The 24,714-nt window shown below is 46.4% G+C and overlaps 1 protein-coding gene across 2 annotated transcripts in view; it reads left to right on the forward strand.

Moving 5' to 3' along the window:
- The window catches only part of MAP3K5 (mitogen-activated protein kinase kinase kinase 5), a 1,851,596-nt gene that overhangs the window by 1,778,759 nt on the left and 48,123 nt on the right, over positions 1-24,714 (forward strand). For both annotated transcript variants that reach the window (XM_069607656.1, XM_069607657.1), the window contains exons 27-28: positions 9,956-10,068; positions 10,715-10,827. In XM_069607656.1, the coding sequence (XP_069463757.1) occupies positions 9,956-10,068; positions 10,715-10,827 (226 nt within the window). The remainder of the gene's footprint in view (positions 1-9,955; positions 10,069-10,714; positions 10,828-24,714) is intronic.

Raw genomic sequence — 24,714 nt, forward strand, 5'->3', positions numbered from 1 at the left:
CTTCTGTAAAGTCAAATATTTCATGGAATCCTTATTGTACTCGTTTGGGGACTATGCATAAGGATAGAAATGAGCTTGGCAATGGTAAATTCATTGACAAAGCTCAATTTTATGTTGTGGACTTCAAGTTCCATAATTACCAAGGTACTGGGACGAAGAAGAGGACTGCAGAGGTACAGGACTGCAGGTTGCAGTCCATTAAGAATAATGACCCTCAGCTGATGGAGACTGGGAGGCATAAAAAAAAAAGTCCCTTTTAGGTGCAGGCCATTGGGAAGGAGAAGAAGAGGAGGAGGAGCAGAAGGTGGAGTCGCTTTGTGATCTCCACACTGTAGCAGAAGCAGGCGTTAATGAAGAGTTGAGACGCCGGGACAATTGGTGTGTGTGAAACTAATGCTGGTTGAGAGGGTCTCCTATGCTAGAGTTTGCAGATGCAGAGGCCGCACAGCGTAAAGTTCACCATTTTGCAATGTTCCCCTCTGTCAGATGAGCACCAGTGGAAGGCGAACGCTGGATAGTTCTGGGAGCCAATATGGCTCTGAAATTTACATCCACGGGCCGCGGGAAGCAGCGAAGAACTTGTTTCTGAGCCGCACAGGGAAACTGAAGCAGAAGTCCTGGAGGCAGCGAGGCAAACCGACGCGCATGCCAGACCCGGTGAGTTCAGTTACATTCTGACCCCGGAGCGCTCTGTAAACACCCGCTGGCCAAGTCTAGTAATCTGAATATCAGAAATGTGATTTTTTTAAAAGTAACTTGGAAGAAGAAGCTTTTTTTGAATACTGAACTAATGTAAAGCAGGTTAATTGTTCTGCTTAAGATCAAGCTGATTTAAAAGGGAGCAGACGGCAGTGCAAGAATTTACTAATCCAACCAGAAGGGTGGAATTATAATGTAGTAGGTTATATAAAAAGCCATCAACACAAAATGGCAATAAACCAACATGAAAATAAAAACTACTATTGCCACAGCCAGAAGAGAAACATACCAAAGCAATTTATAAACAACCAGTATTGCCCAAGCCAAAATAAGGCAATTGAGAATGTCATTGTATGTAAAGACTATTGCCCATGTGTAAAGGAAGTGGGAAGAGGAGATGGCTTGAACCTAAATTGCCTTAGCCAAAGAAGTGTGAAGGGCAAACATAATCAATATCAGCATTTTGTTAGTGGAGAAGAGCAGAAACTCAAGTGGCAGGAAGGCTGCCCTTCTGATAGAAGATATTCAGGAGGAGTGGAGCTTAATCTGTATTGCGTGAGGGCATTCACAAGCATGTACCAAACAGTATCTAGGTATTTCTTGATCTTTCAGAAATATTTGAAGTTGAAGCTGTGAAGCAGATGTGAAAGCAATAGTGGTAGGTGAGCTGCCCTTCTGATAAAAGATATTCAGAGGGAGTAAAGCATAGCCAGCATTGCATGTAGCAATCACATATGTGTAATAAACAGCACAAGTGTGGTTCTTGTTTCCCTTGAAAAAATCCTATATTTGATATTGTGAAGCAAGAGACATTGTTAAATTATTGGAAGTGGACCGTTACCACAGAAGTACTTGTATTTAGTAGTTGTTCTGGCCTGGCAGGAGAGTACAACAGGTCAGAAGTCTTTGTAACAATGTGTTCTGTTCTGGCAGAAGAGTACACCAGAATAGCAAACTTTGTAGCAGTAGGCCTGGCAGGCAAGTGGATGATGTGGAAGTCAATTGAAGTACTATGGTGTGGTGAAAATTCACGAAGAGGCAGCTAAAGAACCGCTAAAGTGTTTTTGAGGAATACTACTAAAGGATCCTGACAAATCAATATCGCTCAAGCAAGTATTGTGTATACTGCTGCATAATTATTTAAGGTTGTCGACAAGTGATTTTTATGAACTGGTGAAGAAATATCCTGACAAAGAAATGTTTTTAAGCTAATGAAGTACAAAACCAGTTGTTTCAAAATCTTGGTTACAGGTGAAAAGAGGAACACTGTTTTGAGAGCTTTTGTAGCAAGATGAACTTTATGATCAAAACTTGGTTACAAAAAGGAACTTTCTTATTTGAACCTTTGATTAAGATTCCTGCTTTGAATCTGGCAAAGGGGACCCAACCCAGGTTACAAGGACATGCCGTTATTAGATTTAAGTTGAATATAACTGTTATTTCAGTTACATTTTAATTGCCATCGATTACCTTTGAGTTCGATGTATGTACAAGTGTGAGGGACAGAATCCTTTTTGTTAGTGTTTTCCTTTAGTTAATTTTGTAGGTAGGGAAATTCTCATTAAGTTAGGGATAATGACACGTTCATCAAACCCTTATAAAAATAAAATGGCTTCTTGTGAAAAACCTTTACCAAGTTTTCTGCCTCACATTTCTGACCCCTCACACATTCTTCTGAGCCTTTTTGACAACACCTTATGTTTGGTGCCAGGGACTTCACTGACACTAGGTGCCTCTTCACTGCCCTCCACCGAAGCGTTAGCAGTATTAGGTCCACTATTCCTTTTGCCTAACTGTCCCACACTATCGCAATGTAATCATCCACTTCCACCTTTGTGGATTCAAGAGCATCTGTGTTGTGCTCAGCAGAACTCTCCACAAATGAAGCAACGTAATCACCAATAGGCTCACTTCCCTCATTATTTTTGACGTCATGCATTAATTTGCCATCCGCCGTTCTGGGAAAACACTTCTCTATTCTATCCAGCGAGACAGCGTGTGCATGTGCTGCTTCCCAAATACGATTACATAATTTCAACATAATCTTCATGGCAAAATGTAACTCCTCACACTCATCAGCTTTCTTACAAGATGCATTACTTACATCCTCACGCGTCCCAAATATGTGAGGTGTTAGTCAAACTGCCAGCAAGGATAGGAACCACAGTACCACACAAGAAAACGTAAAGGCTTCTATTGCCTCTCTTTACCCCTGGGGAAATCTTTTTCTGATGATTTCTTTCCTCCCACCAGCCAGTTTTTCTTCAGTCATAGTCTTCTCCAGCCCCTGCTGTCCTCAGAAACTTCTTTGCCACCACTGGGCATAGTGAATCTGCACCTGCTATGGCTTTACAGGTCCAATTTTGAGCGTGACGTTGGGGTCCGTATAGATGGTGCTGTGGTGCCCATTATCTGTGTTCCTTTTGCCTGCTTTGTTTTCGGAGAGGAACGCGATCTGCATGATTGGGTGCATTGAAGAACACTACTGACAAAGGCCCTATGGGAGGATGCCATTTAGTCATTCAACTTTTGTTGCAGGGATGTCAAGAGAACTCCTTCAAGGTCTCTGCTCATGGGGTAGAGAAAGGAGGGAGACCAGTCCCCAGTACCAGAGGTCAAGAAGAAGCAGCAACACCAAAAAAATCCCACTCCTCAAGCAACTCTTCGAGGCATCTTTCTTCATGTTTGAAGAAGGGGAGCTACCACTCCAGGCCCACCTTAGAGCAATTGGTTACCCAGGTTCTATTTCCCACCCAATTCTCTGATACAGAGGAAAGAGAGAATTTACAGTTGAAGATGTTTAGACACCTTCTACAAGGCCCCAGCATCTTTGGCTTTGGTCTCATTGATAATTGCAGCACCCACAATGCTTGCGAAAGCCTACAAGGATTCTTCGCAAGACTGGGACTAGACGCCAACAGGCATAGCCCTGGCTCAAATGGACACTGATCTGTCTCAGCAAAGTACTGCTCCATTCTCGAGCGTTAAACTCACTGCACCAGATCTCCCTCCTCTGCACAGTTGACCTCATTTAGTGACATTGCTTGCTGCTCTGCAGTATGCACCAGTTCCGAGGGGCAGGTTTATGTCAAAGATAACTGGAGGGGTGATCTTTTGCCATTTGGGATGTGGCCCCATTACTGTGGAGGTATGGATGATTTCCCTGAATAGTTTTACGCCAATCGAGAGGACTTTCTCAAAATGGCCGCAATCCAAAAGTTGGCCAGACTTCTCTAGACCTTCCTCAGAGTTGGCCCACCTTACGGCTCGGACTCTAGAAAATTCTCATGCTTCCTTTCAGTAGATGGTGATGAGGGTGGTAGAAACCCTGGGGTTATCAGCACCCACCAGGTACAAGACTCAGTTGAAAATGACCAACATCCTGGATGAGGGCCCCCAGATGGAGACACTGCTTCCTTTCAACATAGCAGTAGATGATCCCAATGTTGAAGGAGTGATAGACGGTTGTGTCAATCCCTCCGGTGGATTGGGACCTTGCAAAAAAACATTGTCTTGCACCCTCTAATCAGGCTTTCCTCCCCACCCATGAATTCTCAAAAGCAAGTTTGGGGGAGTAAGCCAACATGGCAGATGGACATTACTATGCTGTTGCTCTGGTCTCTGACAGAAGCTCTGGAACACATCGATTTGCTAGTGCTGTGGGCGATCCGGCTGGCCCTGAATTCCTTTCTCCCACGTGAGAGGCAACATTGTGCTGATCTTGACAGGCAATACAGTAGCCAAGCACTACTTCAACAAACAGGGTTGTGAATGGTTGTTTGTGTGTGGAGCTTGAATTTAATGTTGACTTTCCTTATGGGAGATCTGTTTGAGCCTTTGTATCGTGTTAATTTAGGCTGCTCGTTCTTAGTGATTTTCCTGGTAGCTATCATTTCTATGAGACTGGTGAGTGAGCTCCAGGCATTGTCTGTTAAACCTTCCTACTTGTTTAAGGAGAACGTGAGACCACCCACCCTTCCTTTTATGATTGTATCAGACTTTAATAATTTCTATCTTCCTGTGTTTTTACCACTGTCTTACCCTTCTAACATGGAGGAATGATTCCATCGGCTAGATCGGATGCAGGCCCTAAACGTCTACTTATCTCAGATGATATCAGGCATGTCATGAAAGATGATCAGCCCTTTGTGAGTTATGCTGTTATGGCTGTGACCAGACAGATAATGTCAAGGTTGATCGTCTGCATCTCATAATGCAACAATTTGGATGTAGGATGGGCCTGAGGGTCCAATGCTCATTCTTGGCTGCCAACTCTGTCTTTGGAGGGGCTCCTTGTTCTGGACATAGGTGAAGTGGCAATGTGGACTTCGCTGCGCATGTTTGCAAAACATTACTGCCCAAATTCCCTCTTAGAACAAGATTCACACTTTGGCTGAGCTACCCTCCCTTTTCCAGATTGTATATACTACTGTGGGAGTGTATCAAAGATAAGGAATCTGTGGGAGATAGGAATCCATTAGAAGAACAAACTACTTTCATGTCAGTAATGTTGTTTCTGATGGATCTTCCTGCCACAGATTCCTCGCGCCCCTCCCACTCTCTTCTGGCAGATGGCTCCTGCACCTTATCTGTTCTATGGGCCCTCTGTGACCAATCTGACTTGGGTATCTCCATACTTTCATTAGGACCCTTGAATTCCCAATGGGACTGCGTGACTTTACCACCTTCTAAGTTGGGATTGTGGTCCTCTGTGGTGAGATCCCTAGGATTCTGAGTCACGTTAACTCCTCTCTCTGAGCACATGATTTAGAACTTATGATTGACCTTGCATTTCCCATTGCCTCCGAATTGTAAGCCTCCCACATAGTCCTGGGGTTGTCAACTGAATCAAAGTTAGTCATGCAATGATTCCAAGTTTCAACACTCAAAACCACCATCCCCGGGCCTCCCAGCTAATAGGCACTTGGCAACAAGAACCCTTTCTCTTCTCTTTCCGTGTAAAAAGAGGGGTAATGGGGAATGATCCTATCTGACTCTTGGTAGGGAACTGGCAGATCTTGCGCTGGGTATATCCTCCTTGTGCCACAAACATACATACTGACAGTATCATATAAAAGCAAGCATCTCCTGCAGATGCGACACACTCAACACTCTTTAGTTCCCCGTTGCCACAAACACCCCTTGTGCCATAGTGAGATCCTGTGAAGAACAAATGAAGTTGTTAAAGGTCCCTCCAATTTGTAATAAGTCCACTACCATTCCCAAAAAGCATGGCATAAACATTATATATTTCCGCTGCTCCTCCCCTCAATGTTGCTCCTACTGGTATGACATTTCCTCTCACATCTCTCGACACGTGCAAGGGAAGTGACCTTTTCACCATGGCTGCCATCCCTCTAGACCCCCTTTAAAATCCAGCGTTTGTACCTTTGTTGGACTTGCCCTAGAATCTGCATTCTGATCAAATGGGCTTACCTGAGGAGGGCAATGTCAGGCTAGTATAAAAGAAATGGATGGACTGTTCCTCTTTTGATCTTGTCACCAAATATCTTGGCATTCCAACACAGTTCAGGACTTCTTCGCCAACATACCACTGCAGTGTTTCATGTGCATTTGAATCTGTGTTAAGTACCCCCCACAGGCAAGACATACAAGAATTGGTCCATATCATTGAACTCTTCAACTTTTATAACTGAAATGTTCATCTCTACTCTCCCACCCCATACTTACAAACCTCCAAAAGCACCTGCCACCCAAACGTGAAATCACAAACTCACACCAAAACCATGGTGACGAAATGCATTTCTGCCCATCCTGGACCAGAACCCCCTTTCAGATTTAAACAGTGGTATAGCAACAAAATCAAAAACACTGAGTAATCAACATGGATTTTGTGGCTGATGTTCACACCCCTAGATTCTTCATGAGAGAGAGACCCAAGACCATCCAAGTCCTGTATCCGCATAAGGTTACATGGTCACATTGCAATTGTCCTCAGCAGTTCCCTTCAATGGAGTTGCTGAGACATGCTAGCTGGTGCAAGACTCTCATTTTGCACATCCTTGTGTACATTGCCTCCAATAGGTCCTCTGGCAATGCAGGTCCTCCTGTGGGGAGGGCTCTCCAATATCTGATTCTTTGGGCCACTGCTATTGGGGTTTAAAATAAAAAGAATGTGTCTGTGACGCGTAATCTCAGCCATTGCTGGATATCATTTTCACAAATGTGCACCTCTTACAGTATAGCTCAAGTTGGTGGTATGCATTACAGGGTCAGAGCTCCATGGTGTGGTTACCTCCCCAAGGGAGCCGTCGGGTCTGCTGCTTCTGCAAAGGGAGAGATTAGGGTTGCATCAATCCTGTTTAAGCCACAGCTTCTCACCTCCTCGCAACATTAGCATTACAGTTCCTTCCCCTTTCATCTGTTGTCACATCTGCCCAAAGCAACCTGACTAAGCAAGTATTTCACCTTAACCAGAATTCAATGGCTGTTCTCAAATGCCCACTGACATCATTCCAGCATGGATGAGGTATCACACTCCAAAAATTGGCCCTGCTTGCGTTGGTTATAACAAGGGGGTTGTCCTACCCTCTATGAATCTAAGAGGTGTACGAGGGGAATTCAGTGTACACTGATTTTTAGACCCTAATGGGAGCACATACATTATGGGCAACCATTATAGAAAGCAACAGGCTTGCTGATGCCAAACACATGACTCAAAATTATATAAAAAGATTTTTTTAATTTAGCTTTTTATTATTAGTGCGCTAATGCTTTTTTCTTTGTGCAGCATATTTAAGTTATTTCTTTGCATAACAACACATGATATCCATTGATGAAAACAAACACATAGTTGAAAATTCACTATGGCAAAATTGCAAATGGCATGGGATATGGATCAATCATTTATACATGTGACCAACTGCTTGTAAATAAAGTGTCCCATGTCATTGGATGTGAAGAACACACTGTGAGAGTGCAAGTAGAGGAGACGGTGAAGATAGGTCTCCTATGCCCGGCTAAAGTCTGACCTTATATTTGGTCTTCTGCTTGCGTTGGGCCATCGGTCCATCTGACTGATCACAAATCAGCCTCCTGTACAGTACGTGTTTGACTCCCTACTCTCCTACGGGAAAGTAGGGTGATGAATCCTGCTGAGGGAAGGCAGCCGCTAGCTGATCCTAAACCCGGGCATGGTAACATGCGAGAGGATCACATGGGAGGAGATGGCTACCAGGTAGGGAGAAGGGAGAGAGTGATGACTCCTTTTAGAAGCGACGCGGTATTCATCTTTTTGTGAGGATGAATGTTCAATGATCCCAGAATATCTGATGGCCTGTTGTTACTGTACAAGTCCCTCTCAGAAGGCACACAAAGAGCCTTCTGTGAAAAATCATTTAGACAGAATTAATTACCAGAATTATGTTTCAGATGGAAGTTTTAAACCTAATGTTAAGTCTCACATTGACCTTGTAACATTTCCTAAATCTGATAACATCCAATTCAACAGTTACAAAGAAATAAATGTGCATAAAAGACTTATACCCTTTATGGACTTTAGGACACATAATGATTGTTGTACTGGGATGAGAAAGAAGGCACAGGAGTCAATGAGGATTGAAAAAAATGCCATTGAAAGGAACCTGCAGTCTAGTTGTTGTGATATGAGGCACCTGAGCATGGCCTTTAAAAATGAAGATGATGATGTGTAGAAGGGGTTGGTGTAGGAGTGGAAGCAGGGCTCTGAGAGTGTGCATTATGCTGGCGTGCAGGAGGGCGAGAGACCAGTGCATGTGTGGAAGCCAGGAGACTAGAGAAGCCGTGGTCACGAAGAAGGGAGCAGCGAAGGCTCTCGATGTGAGAGACCCAGACAGCGCTCAAACCAAAGTGATTGCCGCAATGCAGAGAGGCTGCTGTCCTGTGCCGCTCAAGAAGAGAACGCTGATTCCGCCAATAAATACTAGTGAGCCTCAGAGAAGTGTTGGGGCACTTAATGCCATTGTTGGCTCCCGTCATTAAGCTGCAGCGAGACAGAGAATCATGTGACTTTATAAAGGGGTGGCCATCAGAAGTAAATTAAAGATTAAACACCACTCCTGAGTGGCAAACTATAAAAAGGCAGAAAGGGCACAATTTCCCTTTTATGAGAAGTAGAATTGGGAAAACCTGTAACCTGCTTTGCGTACAGCTAAGAGGCTATTTAAAAGAAGTGAAAGTGCAAGGAAGGGACCCTTGTAACCTACAACAACCAAGAGTGATAAGGAAAAAGAGACCGCTCTCCATTCATGAAGATCTACAATTGAGGAGACCTATAAGCCATATAAACCCTAAATAAATCCGCAGTAGAGATAGGAGCCTTACTTCCTGACAGAAAAGGGACTTTTTAGAGTTAGCCTTGGCAGGCGAGTGGTCCAGGAAACAACCAGTTGATTGAACCACATATGCTGATGGTAAAAAGAAGTTGAAGAGGAGACATTGAAAAAGTGTTACAATACCAAAAATATCGAGCTAGCTATCCTGACAAAAGCATTTCTGTGAAAGGATAATTGTGATTGTTTATTCACTTTTGAAGTCTAGAAAGAACATTGTGTGAAAGAAAATGATTGCTTCCAAGGTACATTTATTTGAAGTCTGAGAGAGACAGTGGGCAAAGAAGTATTGTTTAAAGTTGTTAAACCAAGTGATTGCAGAAAAAAATTCTTGTGTCAAATTGAACAGATCTTTGTTAATGTTAAACGAGAACTTGTTTAAAAACACTCCTGATTGAATCCAGGGGAAGGGAATTCAATCACGTTACAAGGAGTGTGTTCTATCTTTTATACATTTACAGTTTTGCCATATTTCTGCTGATGTGAAAACAGCTAAATGTTCCCATGTTTATTTTGATGTATGTATTAGTGTGAGGGTCAGAAATTGTTGGACACTAGGTCATTCTTCTTTAGTTTTAGTTTGCTAGATAGGAACATTCTTATGATAGGGAAAGAGAAGTCGTTATTTCACCCTTGTTAATTTGATAAAATGGCACACTTTGAGAGAACTACTGTCTGTATTGCATTTCTCCCCACAGTAGAGATGCATGGAATGCAACTGAGGTTCTACAGTCTCCCATCACTCAACTTACACCCCTATCACATCTCGATATGCCATTAATCTTTAACTATTACCTTGTTTTGTTGTGATACACATAAAACAAATAAACCGTTGAAGTAATTTGCATGCAGTGTCTCCAGCATTCAAGTTTGTGACATGTAAGGTACTTTCCAGACAAACTAATTCCAAAATGTGTGTTCTGCAGGCTGCTGGAAGCACTGGTGCAGAAAGAGAGAGAATTCCAAACCCTTTTACATCAAGCTATTGAGGAAAAGGACCAAGAAATCCAACTCTTGAAACTTAAGACACAGCCAATTGGTATGTTTACAGATGTCAATCATATTACTATTCTGATGTCACTGGCTACTGCTCAGCCATGTCCAGTGATGTCAAAGCACTGAAATATTCATTTTGGCAAATGTAACAAATTCCTGGGCATGAACATCCGAACCAGAAATGTACCTACCCGACATACCTTTATTTAGAGGTATAATAGGTGTATGCCTTTCCCTAGTGTCTGATGAAAATGTCAATTTTTCAAGCTTGTCGACAGCAGATTGACATGTTCTGTTGTAAGCTAAGCTTTGGCACCGAAAGCAAGGAATAGGCAGAGGTGATACATGGGTCCTTCTGGGCACCTCTTAAAACGAATGGCATTCCTCATAAAACAGCTGTTGGATGCAGCCTCTACACTAAGAGGTAATTGGTTCAAGAGCATACATTATTTACTTGCTTTTCGATATGCTAGCCTCTGTTAACTTTCACAACCCTGGTGGAGCTCCACAGTTTGAGGCCAGGGATTCCTTGTGTTACAGCATTATAAATACTGATTCTGATATGAACTTGAGTCATGTGCATAACATTTGGTTCTTTGTATTTCCTTAAGGCCAGCAGATATTAAGCAGTCTCTTGATAGATGTTTTTGATATTTCCTAATGTTTGCGATTCATTTCTTTTCATATAGATATCCCTGGAGTGTCAGTGTGCGAGTTTGAACCTTGTCGTGTCGTTGCAGAAGACCCTGAGCTGAACGAATGGCTAAAAGATCACAATGCAGATGAAGATACGATAAACAAGGTATGTCAATGTTCTTTCTATTGGAATTTGAATAGCACACATCTGTCGCGTCAGCCACATATGGGCCTTGTGTTTTTTTCTCTTGTTGAGGAGCACTGGAGGCTTCATCATGACTATCATGCATGAGGGCTAGTGGTATGTTCTGTACATCGTGGTGGGTTCTTGTTGCTGCGTCCGAGTGCCTGTGTAGCTACCAAGGCTCTTAAACAAATGTCCCTGTGGTGTCTCTATCCGAGAGTTTCAGGACGGAGTTCAGCCCCAGCCTTCATATATAGTACGTTTTTCATACTCGTTATTAGACTAGTTCACTGGTAATGGATTACTGGTTGGATTTGGGAAGTGAAGTGGGCTGAGCGGTGTGATAGTTCTCCATCAATAAGAAAATGTTTAACCAGCAGAGGTTCCATTTTTATTATTTTTGAAAAGCAATATCGGGTGAACCTTTGGAGGTTCCTCTACCTTTTCAGAGGTTCTGCTACTTTTTCCCATTTCTGCTACTAAGGTGCTCACATCAACTACTTACTAGTAGCAAGTAACTCTTCATAAGAGGATCTCATCAACCCCTAGAATTGGTCACAAGCAAGTATTACTTGAAGGCTCTCATTACCCTTTTCTCACTTAGTCAAGTGTGTCTTGCAGGATCTCACCTCCCACCTATCTTTTTCTTCCAAGTAGACTTCAGAGACTCTCCCCAACTTCTGACCTTTGTCACACAACTTTCTCTTTGAGGTTCCACCCAACCTCTTTGCCTTTATCAGGAAATGTTTGTAAGACACTCTATCCACCCACCTAGCTTTATCCTACACCAGACTCTCAATCGCAAAGACTTTCTCCAGCCCCTTTGCCTTTAACAAGGAGGTGCCCTTCAGAGTGTTCTGCTAATCTCTTAGCTTTGTACTGCTTTGTTCTGTAAGACTGACTGAATGCGACGCTTTCCCAAAGAGCAGCGGTCTGGCTTCTTTGCTTTGTTTGTATTTCTTAATGTGGCATAGATGTATAGAATACTTCCAAGCACCAACGGCAAAGATGGGGGTGTTGTCTGTGAGAGGCACAAGGGATTGCAACAAACACTCCCAAATATTAGCAGGCCTGTATCTGTAGCCGATTCCCGTCTTACTTTAAAACTAATGCCTTTGGGAGGTTTAGGCATTGATAAGTGTAGATAGGTGTGTTTGAGTGCATATATGGATATATGGCAGCATCTTGATTTAGGGAAGGAGTTCTTGAACAGGACTGGTTAAAGATACCCTATGTATTTTAGATGGCTTTGCACATGTCTAAGATCCCTTTGGAAGGTATTTTAAGGTTGAGTACCAGCTAATGCTTCCTTTTGCTGCCCATATTTCATTATTTTGATGGGCATTGGTGATGGGATTGTCATGAATATTAAAAGGCCTCATGCATGTAAATGTCTTAGACACAAAGATAATGCCATGTTAATATTGGGTCCTAGACAGGTAGCATGCATATGCCTTCTCTTTGGCCTACTACTGTTTCATAGCATAAAGGTTAGGCCTGCACACACAGGAGGCCTCACGCTTGCTTTGCTATGTCTGTTGAGAAATCACCCAGAGCGACTGTCAGAAATTTGATTTACATTACTTGTTTTTTAACCTGCGAGACATTCATTCTTAATTTATATTGTTACTAGCTTAACTACCCGGCTTTGACCCGGGATTTCAATTCTCAGATTTTTAAATGTCTGTTTATTCAGCAGTTTCATTCCTTCGTTGTTTAGCAGCACTAATTCTCTTTACAGCAAGTCTTGTGTCAGTTTCTCTAGCAGTTACGTTTTTTAGCCGCAAAAATTCACTGATTAGTAAATCTTGCTTCAGGTTCTTGAGCACTTTCATTGTTCTGTCTGAAAGCAGGTTAAATTCTATTGTCTCATGGTCTTGAGATCTACTTTGTTCAGAATGTTGATCATGTTTCAGCTTTCAATGTTTTGTTTTGATTCGGGTGGGATTAAATACTGCTCTCTATTTTCGTGGCATTTTTGTAAAAATATATTTGGGTGAGTGTGATTAAAGCGTTAATGAAAGGAGAGAATACAGAGGAAAGAAGTCTTTATGTTAAACATGGAACCTGTTCAAATCAACTGATTCAACTATGTCATCTTCAAATTGTAGCAAAATTCCATTTGCTGTCATGAGGGTGAAGTGCCTGTCCTTTAAAAAATTTTGCAATAGAAATTAATCGGGTGTTGATCATGTTTCCGCTTCGATGCGCGATGACTAACACTTTCTGCAAACAACCTGTAGATGGCGTTCTAGCACCACAAAATGTAATGCCGAAAAAACACAAGCTGTAAAACCAAAAAGATGAATAATCTCGAACGGGATGACCTATCTAGCCAGAAAAAGTTGCATTCATTTGTCAATGAAATGAAGAATATGCCATGCAAAATTCATGACACCAGTCCTCACCGTTCAGGAGGAGTTAACTCTCCAAGAATGCCACATACAAACCCACAAACAAACACGGCTTTGTTTTATATATAGATATATTTCATCTTAAAGTGCACATGCTTTATGTGAACATGAATCCTTCTTTAGATATATCCATTAAGCAAACAAATTCATTCATTTTATATTTTAAAAGGTGAAATTCTTTTTATTGGGCCTGCAGCTACAGCCTTTTCTAAACAGAAAGCCGCATCTTTGTTCATATTGCCTGCCAGGACAGTATACAATCCATACAATATTCTAAAAATAATGAGGTCTTGCTTAAATTTATCTCACAAGCATTGCATTCTTTTTATTAGTCAAATTTCATTTCATTTATGTGGAATCTAATATATGACGCAGTACTGTATGTATATCTGTATTTTTACTGTGCCCTATTTTAAATGTCTGGAAGCATTGTTGGTTAACTGTTGGCCGTAGATTTCTTTAAATCAATGGGGAAAGAGTAGCTTTCTAGGTCTATATTCAAGTACTCTATTGCTAATAGGAATGATCTGGCAAGAGGGGTAAGATGAAAATCATGTTGGGTTGCTGGCTGAAGTGGACCTGACCATTATCCTAATGGTGTGGTTGGCAATTCGAGGTGTGCTTCTACCCAATGTTCCAGACTGCTTTAATTCTAATCCAGAGGATTTTGAACCCTGCACATTGTTACATAAGGTAGCCAATGTAGTCTCTTGTGATGTGCTTTTATTTTCTAAGGCAAAAACAGTTGTGCTGCCTGTTCTAGCATACTTGTATCAAGGCAATTTCTTTCTTGGGAAGACCTATCGGGAGACTGTTACGATAGTTCACTTTTGCCTGAGCCAGTTTGATTCTCTCATTCATTGCATTCCTCTCAATTTCCAGGTGTATCTTCCATAGTATGCTCAAGGTGAGGAGGCAACTGCTTTTTGTCAAATAGATATGTGTGACGATAGTGTTGGTCAAAACAGAACCCAAGATTTGAGATTTTCAGTACTGTTTGTGAAGCTGGGGTCAGGTTAAAAGTCCATAGCTTAGAGATGACTATCCTAGCTGTCTGTCTGCATGGAACGGCTTCAGTGTTGATGATCAGACAGAATTGCCTGTGATTCATCTAGGCTTAGATCAATGATGCTAGGCTGGGTAACTGAGCGGAGGTGTCACATAAATATTGAGTTTGTTGGCATAGATAATAAATGCCATGTTGAAAAACTCCCAACATTTGTAAAGCCATGGCATGGGGGATGATCTTTGTGGGATGCCTCAGGATAACGCCAAAGGACAAAAAGAGAAGTCTCATCTTACTAGGACTGCATCTTTTTCTTTTGAGGAAAGCTGAGATCCAGTTTAGGATTTTCCTCTGATCCCATGTGGGATTGTTTTTTTGTCAGCAATGTGTTTATAGTCCACCATGTTGTAGGCGACTGCCACGTCCAATAGAATGATGGCCACAGGATGGTTTACATCTAGGTTTTGTAGGATGTCTTCTCTGGTATCCAGCAGTACTGTCCCCATGCATCTACTTTGTTAGTGGTCAGGAGCCTGAATGTCTTTTGTGGAATAGGTGGTGGTGTTCGATTTCTGTTTGTGCAGTTGTAAGGTTGTGGTCCTCTTGATCTGCTTAGCCACAATGGGGAGGGTGCAGACTGAGTATTGCCCCCCCCACCCCGACTCCTCGGTTTACCCTTACATTCCTTTTTTAGAAAGAATGGGATTACTGCTTTCCTCATGGTTTCCGGTAGAGTGCCAGTGAATAAGGATAGTTTGTGGGGTGTGCAAGGGAGGCAGCACAGCCTTGATCCGGTGTTTAGCAGGGATAGGATTGATCTTGAGATGGTTTAATGTTCATCATGCTTGACAAGGTATCTTCCAAGGATAGCGGTCAAAACTCCTCAAATGTGGTGTTGATCTTTGTTTTAGCGACATGCGTGTACTCCTGGTTGTTGGGAGTGTGGATGGAGTCTAATCAGGACATATGTGACGAAAGAGGCCATCTTGTTGGTCAGCTCTTGAGTTAGTTGCTCTGATGAATTGGTTTGCATCTGGTTCATTAGTCCCATGAAGACGGTCTGTGGGTTTTTTGGCCGACCTGGTTTATGCGATTGAGTGAAGGTGACTTTTTTTCTCGTTTATGGTGGATCTACAATTCCTAGCAAGATGAATATATGTTTTGGTTATTTTGGTTCCTCCGATTTAGCCTACATTTTCTAGTTTACACTTTTCATGAGGGGCAGGGACAGTCACACCATTGGTTTTCATGACTTCAAATTTTTCAGTTCAGAAAAAAGGATTGAGATGGATTTTCAAAAATCTCTCTGGCGCGGGGGATTTTGGAAATCCATACCTATTATGGTGAACAGGAAAGTCAAGACAAACCCTCTGTAGCAGAGAGGCAAAGCTTAGACTGAGGAGGACTTTAACAGTGGTCTGGGGCTCACAGAGAGCCGTCCAATAATTCCAGTCAGACAGAGAAGTACACAAATATAGAATTATTTATTAGGCCTTTAAAATATGTGCTAAGAAATGAAACCTTCAGTTAAGTATTATCACACAATGACTATCAAATACGTATACATCCCCATTTGGGGGTTCTAAATAGAGCCCCTACACTTTACTTTAAAGGCACCTAAGCAAGACTTTCAGTAACTGTGTGGTGTCAAGTAAGTGTAGAGATGGGAAAACAGTTCATACAACACCAGTAACTATAGGCAAGTAATCAATTAGAAAAATGCAGTTAAAACCCTTATGAACAATCTTAGAATTAGATCTTAAACTCTTAGAAAGTCCAGCCCTGAGGTGGAATGGGTCCTACTGCTAGTCACCAGTTCCTCAATGTATACTGTTCAGGTAGGTTTAGTGTTTGATTGGGCAATGCCAGCAGTTGTGATTAGGTGTTCCAAAGGTTTAGAAAGTTCTGGTAAGTGTCTCTCTCAATTCTACTACACTAGAGAAGGCCTGGGAGGGATCCTTGACTAGAGGACCACCGATCTGATCAGACGAGAGGGATTGCAACAGGACTTTACACACATGTAACCCAATGGATGAAGGGGGAAGGGGTTAAAGCAGGTACGTTAACTTATCCACCTTACTCTGATTTTCCCAGAGACCACTTCAGAGGTTACGGAATCTGTTGTGTTCCCTTACTTCTGTCCTTTCACGGTCGAGGGAGGTCAAGGGGTTGCTGGTGTAGAGGTTGTTTTCATACGCAGGATTTAGTTTCTGTTGGTTGCCATACTTATATTACCCCTCCAGAGACTGACCAGCTGGACAGCCTCGACGGGAAAGGAAGAAGACTTCTGCGAAGCAGGCGACTTCAGGAGACCTTCAGGACATGAAGAAAGTCCCCATGGTCAGGCACCGAGAAGCAATCTTCTGTTGGCGAACAATGTAGCAAGCCCTGCATATCTCCTGTTGGGACTAGAAAGCTAAATATGTAGGAGCAGGCAACTTGTGGCACATGTTGAAGAATCTCCAAGTTCCAAGGATACGCTCAGAATGGCGATGGCTGCAGCGGGGTAGCCCAGGAGAGAGCAGGTCAGTACAGTGGCTGGTCCAGGGCCACTGAAGGCTCAGCAGCATAGATCCTCGAGCAGAGGTTGAGACTGGTTGTTCTCACAGGTCCAGGGGTTGAAGCACAAACAAGGGTCTTCTTGAGATCAACACAGAGGAGTAAGTCTTCACCAGGGACTTGGCTGAAGTTTGGCTCTAATGATGATTAGTCCAATGACTGCAGGATTCCTCCTTGTATCAGATATGTGGACTGTAATTGCCACCAAGTCCACCAGTGGTAAGCATCCACACCATTCAAACTAGCAGCTCCTGTCCAATCTTGGGGAGCCACTGATCAAACAATCTGCCTAGAAGCGCATAATCAGTGACACAGATGTGGACTGGCACCAGGCATCCCAGTACCCACATACACACACAGCCTGGGAAAATCATCCCAGACATATGGCAATTCCAACTCGAGAGGGCAGGAAGAAGGCTAAAATGTAACATTGCCAAAGGACAAAAACAAATCTTGTGGCACGGCCATGTTAGAATATATGGTTCTCTTTACGGCATCAGGCGATAAAGCGCACATGTCAAAAGTAAAAAAAAACACGGTATAAAAATGCCCAAGGCTCCCAGCCCATCTTCAATGCATTCTATTTGTAACCACAAAGTTGGGAGGATACAAATTATCCCAATGAAAGTTTGCTTTAAGGTGATGTGTGCAGCTTTAATAATACTACAAATCTAGTACTGATAGTCTTCGGGATTGATCCCTTTTCCAATATAAAAAGAGCTCAAAACAAGGGAAGTAAATCAGAAGGCTTTGCTTCCCTCCAAAAGTCAGGTCAGCAAGCAAAACAGAGCAAGAAGAAAGACCATTCTTTCCTAACAGGAGAGCTATGCCATTGGGTGTTATGATTGATCTGTTCGGGTTAGATATCTCATTTGTGTGTTTGATGTCAATTTCTAAGTCTTGGAAATTGAAGGGAAACAGATTGTTGAACACGTCTGTGGTATTATTCTTTCCTGGTCTAAAGATGATTCCCTCCTGAGCTAGGCAAGACTTTGCGCATTCGCTCTGACCAGGTGAGTGGAGGGCATGATTGGATGAGGGAGTTGTTAGAGCGGAACACTGGTGTGGTTCTGATATAAGAGATGCTGCAGTTGCAGAGCATTGTGTTGAGGAATGCTTGGACAAGGCCCTAAATTTCCTGTTGATCCACAGGTTGGGGTTGCCCATCAGCAGCACTGTGTAGTTTGGTGCTGATGCTATTATTTCTCTCCACCCCATAAGGCACATGTCTGTGGACTGGCAGTCACTATAGGATTCTGGTCAATGTGCAATTCTTTGTATTGGGATAGATTTCTAAGGCTGTGTTTGGATCCTGCTGACAGCTCATTGATTCTACACCTTGATGGATGCTCTCCTTTCCGAGTATTGCAACTTTCTTATTCTCCAGCATGGGGTCTGGCATGGATTCACATGCTCATGAATATTCCCCGTCGTCAGGCTGGGAATCCCCGGTAAAGATAAAATCAGTATCAGTTTCGTTTCTGATCTGTCTTTCGTAGTAGTAACCAATCACTGGTCTCTGCGTCATACTGACCACAGCCAATGACTGCCCTCTACCTAAGCCCCGCCTATGGCAGCCATCTTCAGATTTTTACCGCACGTTCAAGTGTTGGGAGTCCTCGTGCTTAGTTCTCGAGCTTTTACTGCGTGTTTCGCGCTTTTTCAGGTGAATCTTCACATTTTTTCGGTTAATCGAGCCTCAAGCTCCACCGTTTCTACTCCCGTTAACGGCTACCCGTTGCAGGATTTTCCTATGCCCCTCAAGGGTGAAGATTTCGTCGAATCAACTTCTTGGAGGATTCCAGAAGATTTGCGGCCTACTTCGAGATGGCCCAGGATGCGAGTTCGTCGCCCGGACCCAAGCTGTTTCGCAGCTGCCCTGGATGCGGGCTGCAGAATGTGTTTAAGGAAGACGAAAATTCGCGATGTCTCTACTGTCTTCATGGGGACAAGACTCATGTAGAGAAGGACTGCCAGTTCTGCAAGAACTTGTCGGAGCGGACCATGAGGGACCGTCGATCCCGTCTCGCAAGCTGGTTGGAGAAGGGCTCGACGGGTGAGAAGAAGAAGAAAGGGTCCGAGCGGGCTTCTAAGTCCTGTGCGGGCGCCCCGGCGACGGGGGCCCAACACCAGGCCAAGCGCCGCGAGTCCGCTGGCTCCGGGAGCGCCGAAAGGTCGGGCTCTTCGGTCGCCAGGCAGGGGCACCTTCCCCGGCACCGTCAACCACGAGCCAACGCTCCAGTTCGGGGAAGAGAAAGTCCGAGACCCCGGGTAAGCTTCGGGAGAAGCCCTGTCCGATCTCGGAAGAGGGGGAGCGAGGCGTCGCCCCTCCCCCAAAGGAGAAGGCCCGGGAGGCACCTAAGGTGGTCAAGGCCCCTACCCAGCAGACCAAGGCCTCTATCGAAGCTATCGCGGCGACTCTGGCCAAGCCGGCAGAGACACCGCCAGCGGAGACCACCTCCGGGACTAGAGTTTCCCTGCCACCAAGGAGGGAATCCTCTTTTCAGCCCATCGTCGTGGCCGCCATGATGGAAGAAGCGAGGGGGGGCACGGTGCCCTCCTCGAGCTCGGAGTCAGCCTCGGAGGAGGAACTGACCGAGGCCGTGAGGAACCTCAAAGTCCAATTCGAGAAGGTTCGATCCCGTCAGGAAGATCCTCGGGAGATAACCGAGGAAGACGACGATGGTGAGGAAGAGCGGCCTTCCCTTCCGGCGCAGCCGGATCCTAGGCCTCAGGATGGCTCGGCGGCCATTTTGTCTGCCATCCAGTCCTTATGCTCTGAGATAAGGACGAGATTCCCACGGCCCAGGCCGGATGACCCGCAACCTGGCCCGTCGGGAAGTCCTCAGAACAAACGACGGAGGACCCAACCCTCTCCTCCGCTCGCCCCCGTAAGGCCTACAGTTCCCTCCTCATCCTCCCACGAGTCGGGAGATGACGGTGCGTTGGGCTCGACGACGGGTTCTGAGGGCGACGACGACGGAACGGGTCTCCTGTTTCCCGTCGCACGGGCCTCGCCGCCCGACGAGATTGGCTCATTCCACGCCATGATCGCCAGGGCGTCCGAATTGTTCCAGCTCTGCCCGGAGAAGCAGAAAAAGGAAGGTTTCCTCTATCAGTGCCGGGCGGCCAAGAGGAAGACGGTCATCGCGGTGCCCCTAATCGATGACATCTGGGAGGAGGGCCTGTCGGTTCTCAAGAACCCCTCCACGGCACCAGCACGAGAAAAAATACCGGGTCCCCGAAACCGCTCCCCTGTGCCTCAGGGCCCAGCCAACGCCAGACTCGGTCGTCTCGGCGGCGGCGAAGAAGAAACCGGCGGGGTCAGGAGCCTCGACGTCGAATTCCCCGCCGGACGGCGAGGGAAAGAAGTTGGACGCCATGGGGCGGCGGGTCATTTCGTCGGCGGCGACGACGATCAAAGCAGCCAACGCCCTGGCGATCGTGGCCCGTTACGACAGGGAGCTCTGGTTTAAGCTGGCCCCCATATTGGACTTCCTGCCGGACGACAAGAGGTCTGAGGCTCTGGAAATACTGCAAGAGGGCGAGGTGGCGTCGGACCACGCCATAACGGTGGCAACCGATATTGCCGATACCGGGTTCCGCCAGCTGGGCAACAGTGTTTGCCTACGACGACGGAGTTGGCTCCGGGTGACTGACTTCCGTCAGGACGTCCAGACCAGGGTATTGGAATCCCTCCAAGCCATAAAAACGGAGACGGCCCGCGCCCTAGGAGCCCTTCAGCAACGACGGCCCTTTCGGAGCTCCGGAGGCAGACAGGGTGCCTCCAAGGGATCCAGCGGTGGCTCGTCGTCCTACCGCCAGGCGGCACGCTCCTCGTCTCAGGAGGCCTACAGGGGTCGCGGCAAGCAGGGAGCGCCTCGCCGCCGTCGGCAAGGTGGCCAGGGCGGCAAGGCCACCACCTCCAAGCAGGACTGAACCGGCCGTGGTCTCGGGCCCCCACCGAAGCACCCCGGTGGGAGGCCGGCTGACGAACTTCGTTGGCGTGTGGAAGTCCATCTCCACCGACCGTTGGGTGCTGGATACCCTGGCAAGAGGACACTCTAACGAATTCCTGAAGAAGTGCCCTCACGTTCCACCTATGGCCAGGAAGGAAAATCACGTCCCGCAACTGCTGTTGGAAGTACGGGCGATGCTCAGGAAAGGCGCCATCGAGCTTGTCCCGAAGAGGCTCCGGGGCTCCGGGGTATACTCAAGGTACTTCCTCGTCAGGAAGAAGAAGACGGCGGCTGGCGCCCCATCCTGGACCTTTGTCGTTTGAACAAATACATCATATCACAAAAGTTCAGGATGGTCACCCTCCAGCACGTACTGGGACAGCTGGAGGAAGGCGACTTTCTATCGTCGTTGGACCTGGAGGATGCATACTTCCACGTTCCCATCCTCAAAAGTCACCGAAAGTTCCTCAGGTTCGTCGTCCAGGGACGCCACTACCAATTCAGAGCACTGCCGTTCGGATTGAAGTCGGCCCCCAGGGTCTTCACCAAGTGCCTAGCACCAGTGGCGTCGCGGCTGCGCCTGCAGGGGATTCACGTCTACCCCTACCTGGACGATTGGCTCATCCGCTCAAGGACGAGGGAACTCGCCGTCGAACACACTGCGAGGACCGTCCAGCTACTCACAGACCTGGGATTCGCCATAAACTACCCAAAGTCCCACCTGGTGCCGTCGCAGGTGGCCCTGTTTCTGGGAGCGAAGCTCGATACAGTGAGGCGCCTGGCGGCCCCGTCGGAAGAACGGACGAAGGCCATTCTAGGCAAAGTGCAGCACCTGCTTGCCACGGACGTGGCCAGGGTGAGGTCCATCAAGTCCCTCCTGGGGATGATGTCCTCTTGCATCTACCTGGTGCGCCTCTGCAGACTACGGATGCGCCCTCTTCAAGAATTTCGATGGGCACCTTCGAAGACAGGGTCCCCCTCAACGAGGTGTTCCGGCAGGCGATTCAGTGGTGGGGCGTTCGAGCGCACCTCACGGCGGGCAAGAACTTTCAGACGCCGGCGTACCAGGAGACGGTGACGACGGACGCCTCCCTGGAAGGTTGGGGCGCCCACACCGGAGATCTCCACGCAAGAGGCCTCTGGCTCCCGGAGGAGAGGCTCCTGCACATCAACGTCCTGGAACTCCGAGCCGTGTTCTGGGCTCTCAAATCGTTCCTCCCGTCGCTCAAGGGCAAAGTGGTGCGGATCTTCACGGACAACACCACGACAATGTTTTACATACGGAAGCAGGGAGGCACCAGATCCCCAGCCCTATCCAAGGAGGCACAGGATCTGTGGCACTGGGCGGTCGCCCAGGGGGTGTTCCTGGTTCCTTCCACCTGGCAGGAGAAAGCAACACCATCGCCGACTCGCTCAGCAGGGAGCTGCGCGCGTGTCACGAGTGGGAACTGCGCCAGGATCAGGTGGATCTACTCTTCCGACGATAGGGCAAACCCCAAATCGACCTTTTCGCAACAGCGACGAACTCGAAGTGCAAGAGGTTCGCCAGCAGGTTTCCCCAGCCGAGAAGCATGGGCGATGCGTTCTCGTTCCCCTGGGACGGCCTATACCTGTATGCGTTCCCTCCGTTGCCGTTGCTGCTTCGATTCATCAGCCAGCTCAAGAGGTCCCGGTGCAGGATGATCGCTGAACCTGCAGGCCTGGCTCCTGCAGCGCTAGAGTTTGGAGGCTACGATATACCGGCCGATTACAGAGAGGTTCTTGCAAAGGCCAGGGCGTCCTCGACTCTCAAATGCTACGGTCATAAGTGGAAGAGGTTCTCTATCTGTTGCCGAGCACAGAAGATCAACGCCATACGGATTACGGCCCCTCAAGTGCTGCCGTACCTGCTATCGCTGGCAAAGCTGGGCTAGCCCATGCCTCCATTAAGATTCATCTGGCGGCGATCTCCAGATATACCAGATATACCAGAACCACAGGACGGACGTCCCTGTGGTCCCATCGACTGGTAAAAGAGTTTATGAAAGGACTGTTCCGGTCGTTCCCGCCGGTGAAGGCCCCGGCCCGGGATCTTAACGTGGTGCTGACCAGGCTCATGGGGCCCCCATTCGAGCCGATGCACTCCGCACCTATGAAGCTTGTGTCGTGGAAGACTGCGTTCCTGGTGGCCATTACCTCCGCACGACGAGTGGGAGAGATCCAGGCCCTATCCTGCAAAGCACCGTACTTGACTTTCCATGCCTCGAGGGTGGTGCTTAGGACGCACCCCTCCTTTATGCCCAAGGTGCCGTCGGACTTCCATCTTAACGAGCCCTTGGTGTTACCTGTTTTCTTCCCGTCTCCTTCGTCGCCGGCCGAGAGGACTTTGCACTCGCTGGATGTGGCTAGAGCGCTGAAGTTCTACGTGGACCGCACAAAGAGTTTCCGGAGGACATCACAGCTGTTCGTGAACTTTGGACCTGTGAATCAAGGGAAGGCTCTCTCGAAGTCTTCTATTTCCAGATGGCTCTCCGGCTGCATCATGCACTGTCACCGGTTGGCTAACCGACCGCTGCCAGGCCGTCCGAGAGCCCATTCGACCAGAGCGATCGCTGCTACTACAGCGTTCTTATCTGGTGTGCCCCTGCTGGACATCGGCAGGGCTGCTACGTGGAGGTCGACGCACACCTTCACGAGATTCTACTGCGTCGATCGGGATTCCAGGGAGGAGTCCAGGGTCGGCCAAGCAGTGCTGCGCAACCTGTTCGCTTAAGGTGAGCCTGGTGAGGAGGTAAGAGATGCTTAATGTTGAGTTGTATTGCTTAATGTTGAGCCTTTTGCCACCCCCCGTGGTTGTGCATGTGTGTACTGCTATCTATTCTTATATTCATGAGCATGTGAATCCATGCCAAACCCCATGCTGGAGAAGGAACAAGTTACTTACCTGTAACTGTTGTTCTCCAGCATGGGTCTGGCATGGATTCACATGCGAACCCTCCCGCCTACCCCTCTGCGGCTCTTCACTTGGTCATACTGCCACTTCACGTGCTACCAAATCTGAAGATGGCTGCCAGAGGCGGGGCTTAGGTAGAGGGCAGTCATTGGCTGTGGTCAGTATGACGCAGAGATCAGTGATTGGTAACTACTACGAAAGACAGATCAGAAACGAAACTGATACTGATTTTTTCTTTACCGAGGATTCCCAGCCTGACGACGGGGAATATTCATGAGCATGTGAATCCATGCCAGACCCATGCTGGAGAACAAGTTACAGGTAAGTAACTTGTTCCTTATGCTCTTTTCTCATAGTTTCCTTTATCTTCCTTTGGTACAGATTGCTTTGAGCTTTCCGTCCTCTTCCCCTCGCCCCAAGATCCTTTGGGGTTTTTCCCTAGTCATGTTAAGTGCGACTTAAAGGTTACAAAAAGGGATCCTGATCATCTTATCAAGTGTGTTAATGTTGTGACTTATCTTCTCACGGTGCTCCTCTTTTCGCAACATGACGGTTAAGCTCTCAACTCTTTTCCAACTCCAGGGAAACAGAGGCAGGATCTCCTAGCTTAATGCTCCCGCCTTCTTAGTTATCCTTTCAATTCCCCATGAACCTGTACATGTATTTTGTCTATTTATGCCGGCCTAGCATTGGTCCTCCTGGCTGCCAAACCGCTCTTGGCTGCACCAACTGTGCACCATTTTTACCAAGTTTTTGCCTGGGTTTTTTCTGTTATCTTTTGAATTTCATGGTAGACATCCGTCACTTTCCTTTTATTCTCATTTCTTTGTGTACTTGCGCCCACCCTCTTTCCACCTATCGGCTTTTGGCATGTATATATTCACCACAAAGACAGAAAGTGGAAAATCTGCTTAGGCGACTGCCCCTGATACGGCAAAAGGTCCGGTATCCATTTTGATTGCCAGATGTTGTCAGAGCGTGCCATGTGACTATGTAATT

Source organism: Ambystoma mexicanum, chromosome 4q (genome assembly GCF_040938575.1).
Source record: "Ambystoma mexicanum isolate Mex_15411 chromosome 4q, UKY_AmexF1_1, whole genome shotgun sequence".
NCBI lineage: Eukaryota > Metazoa > Chordata > Amphibia > Caudata > Ambystomatidae > Ambystoma > Ambystoma mexicanum.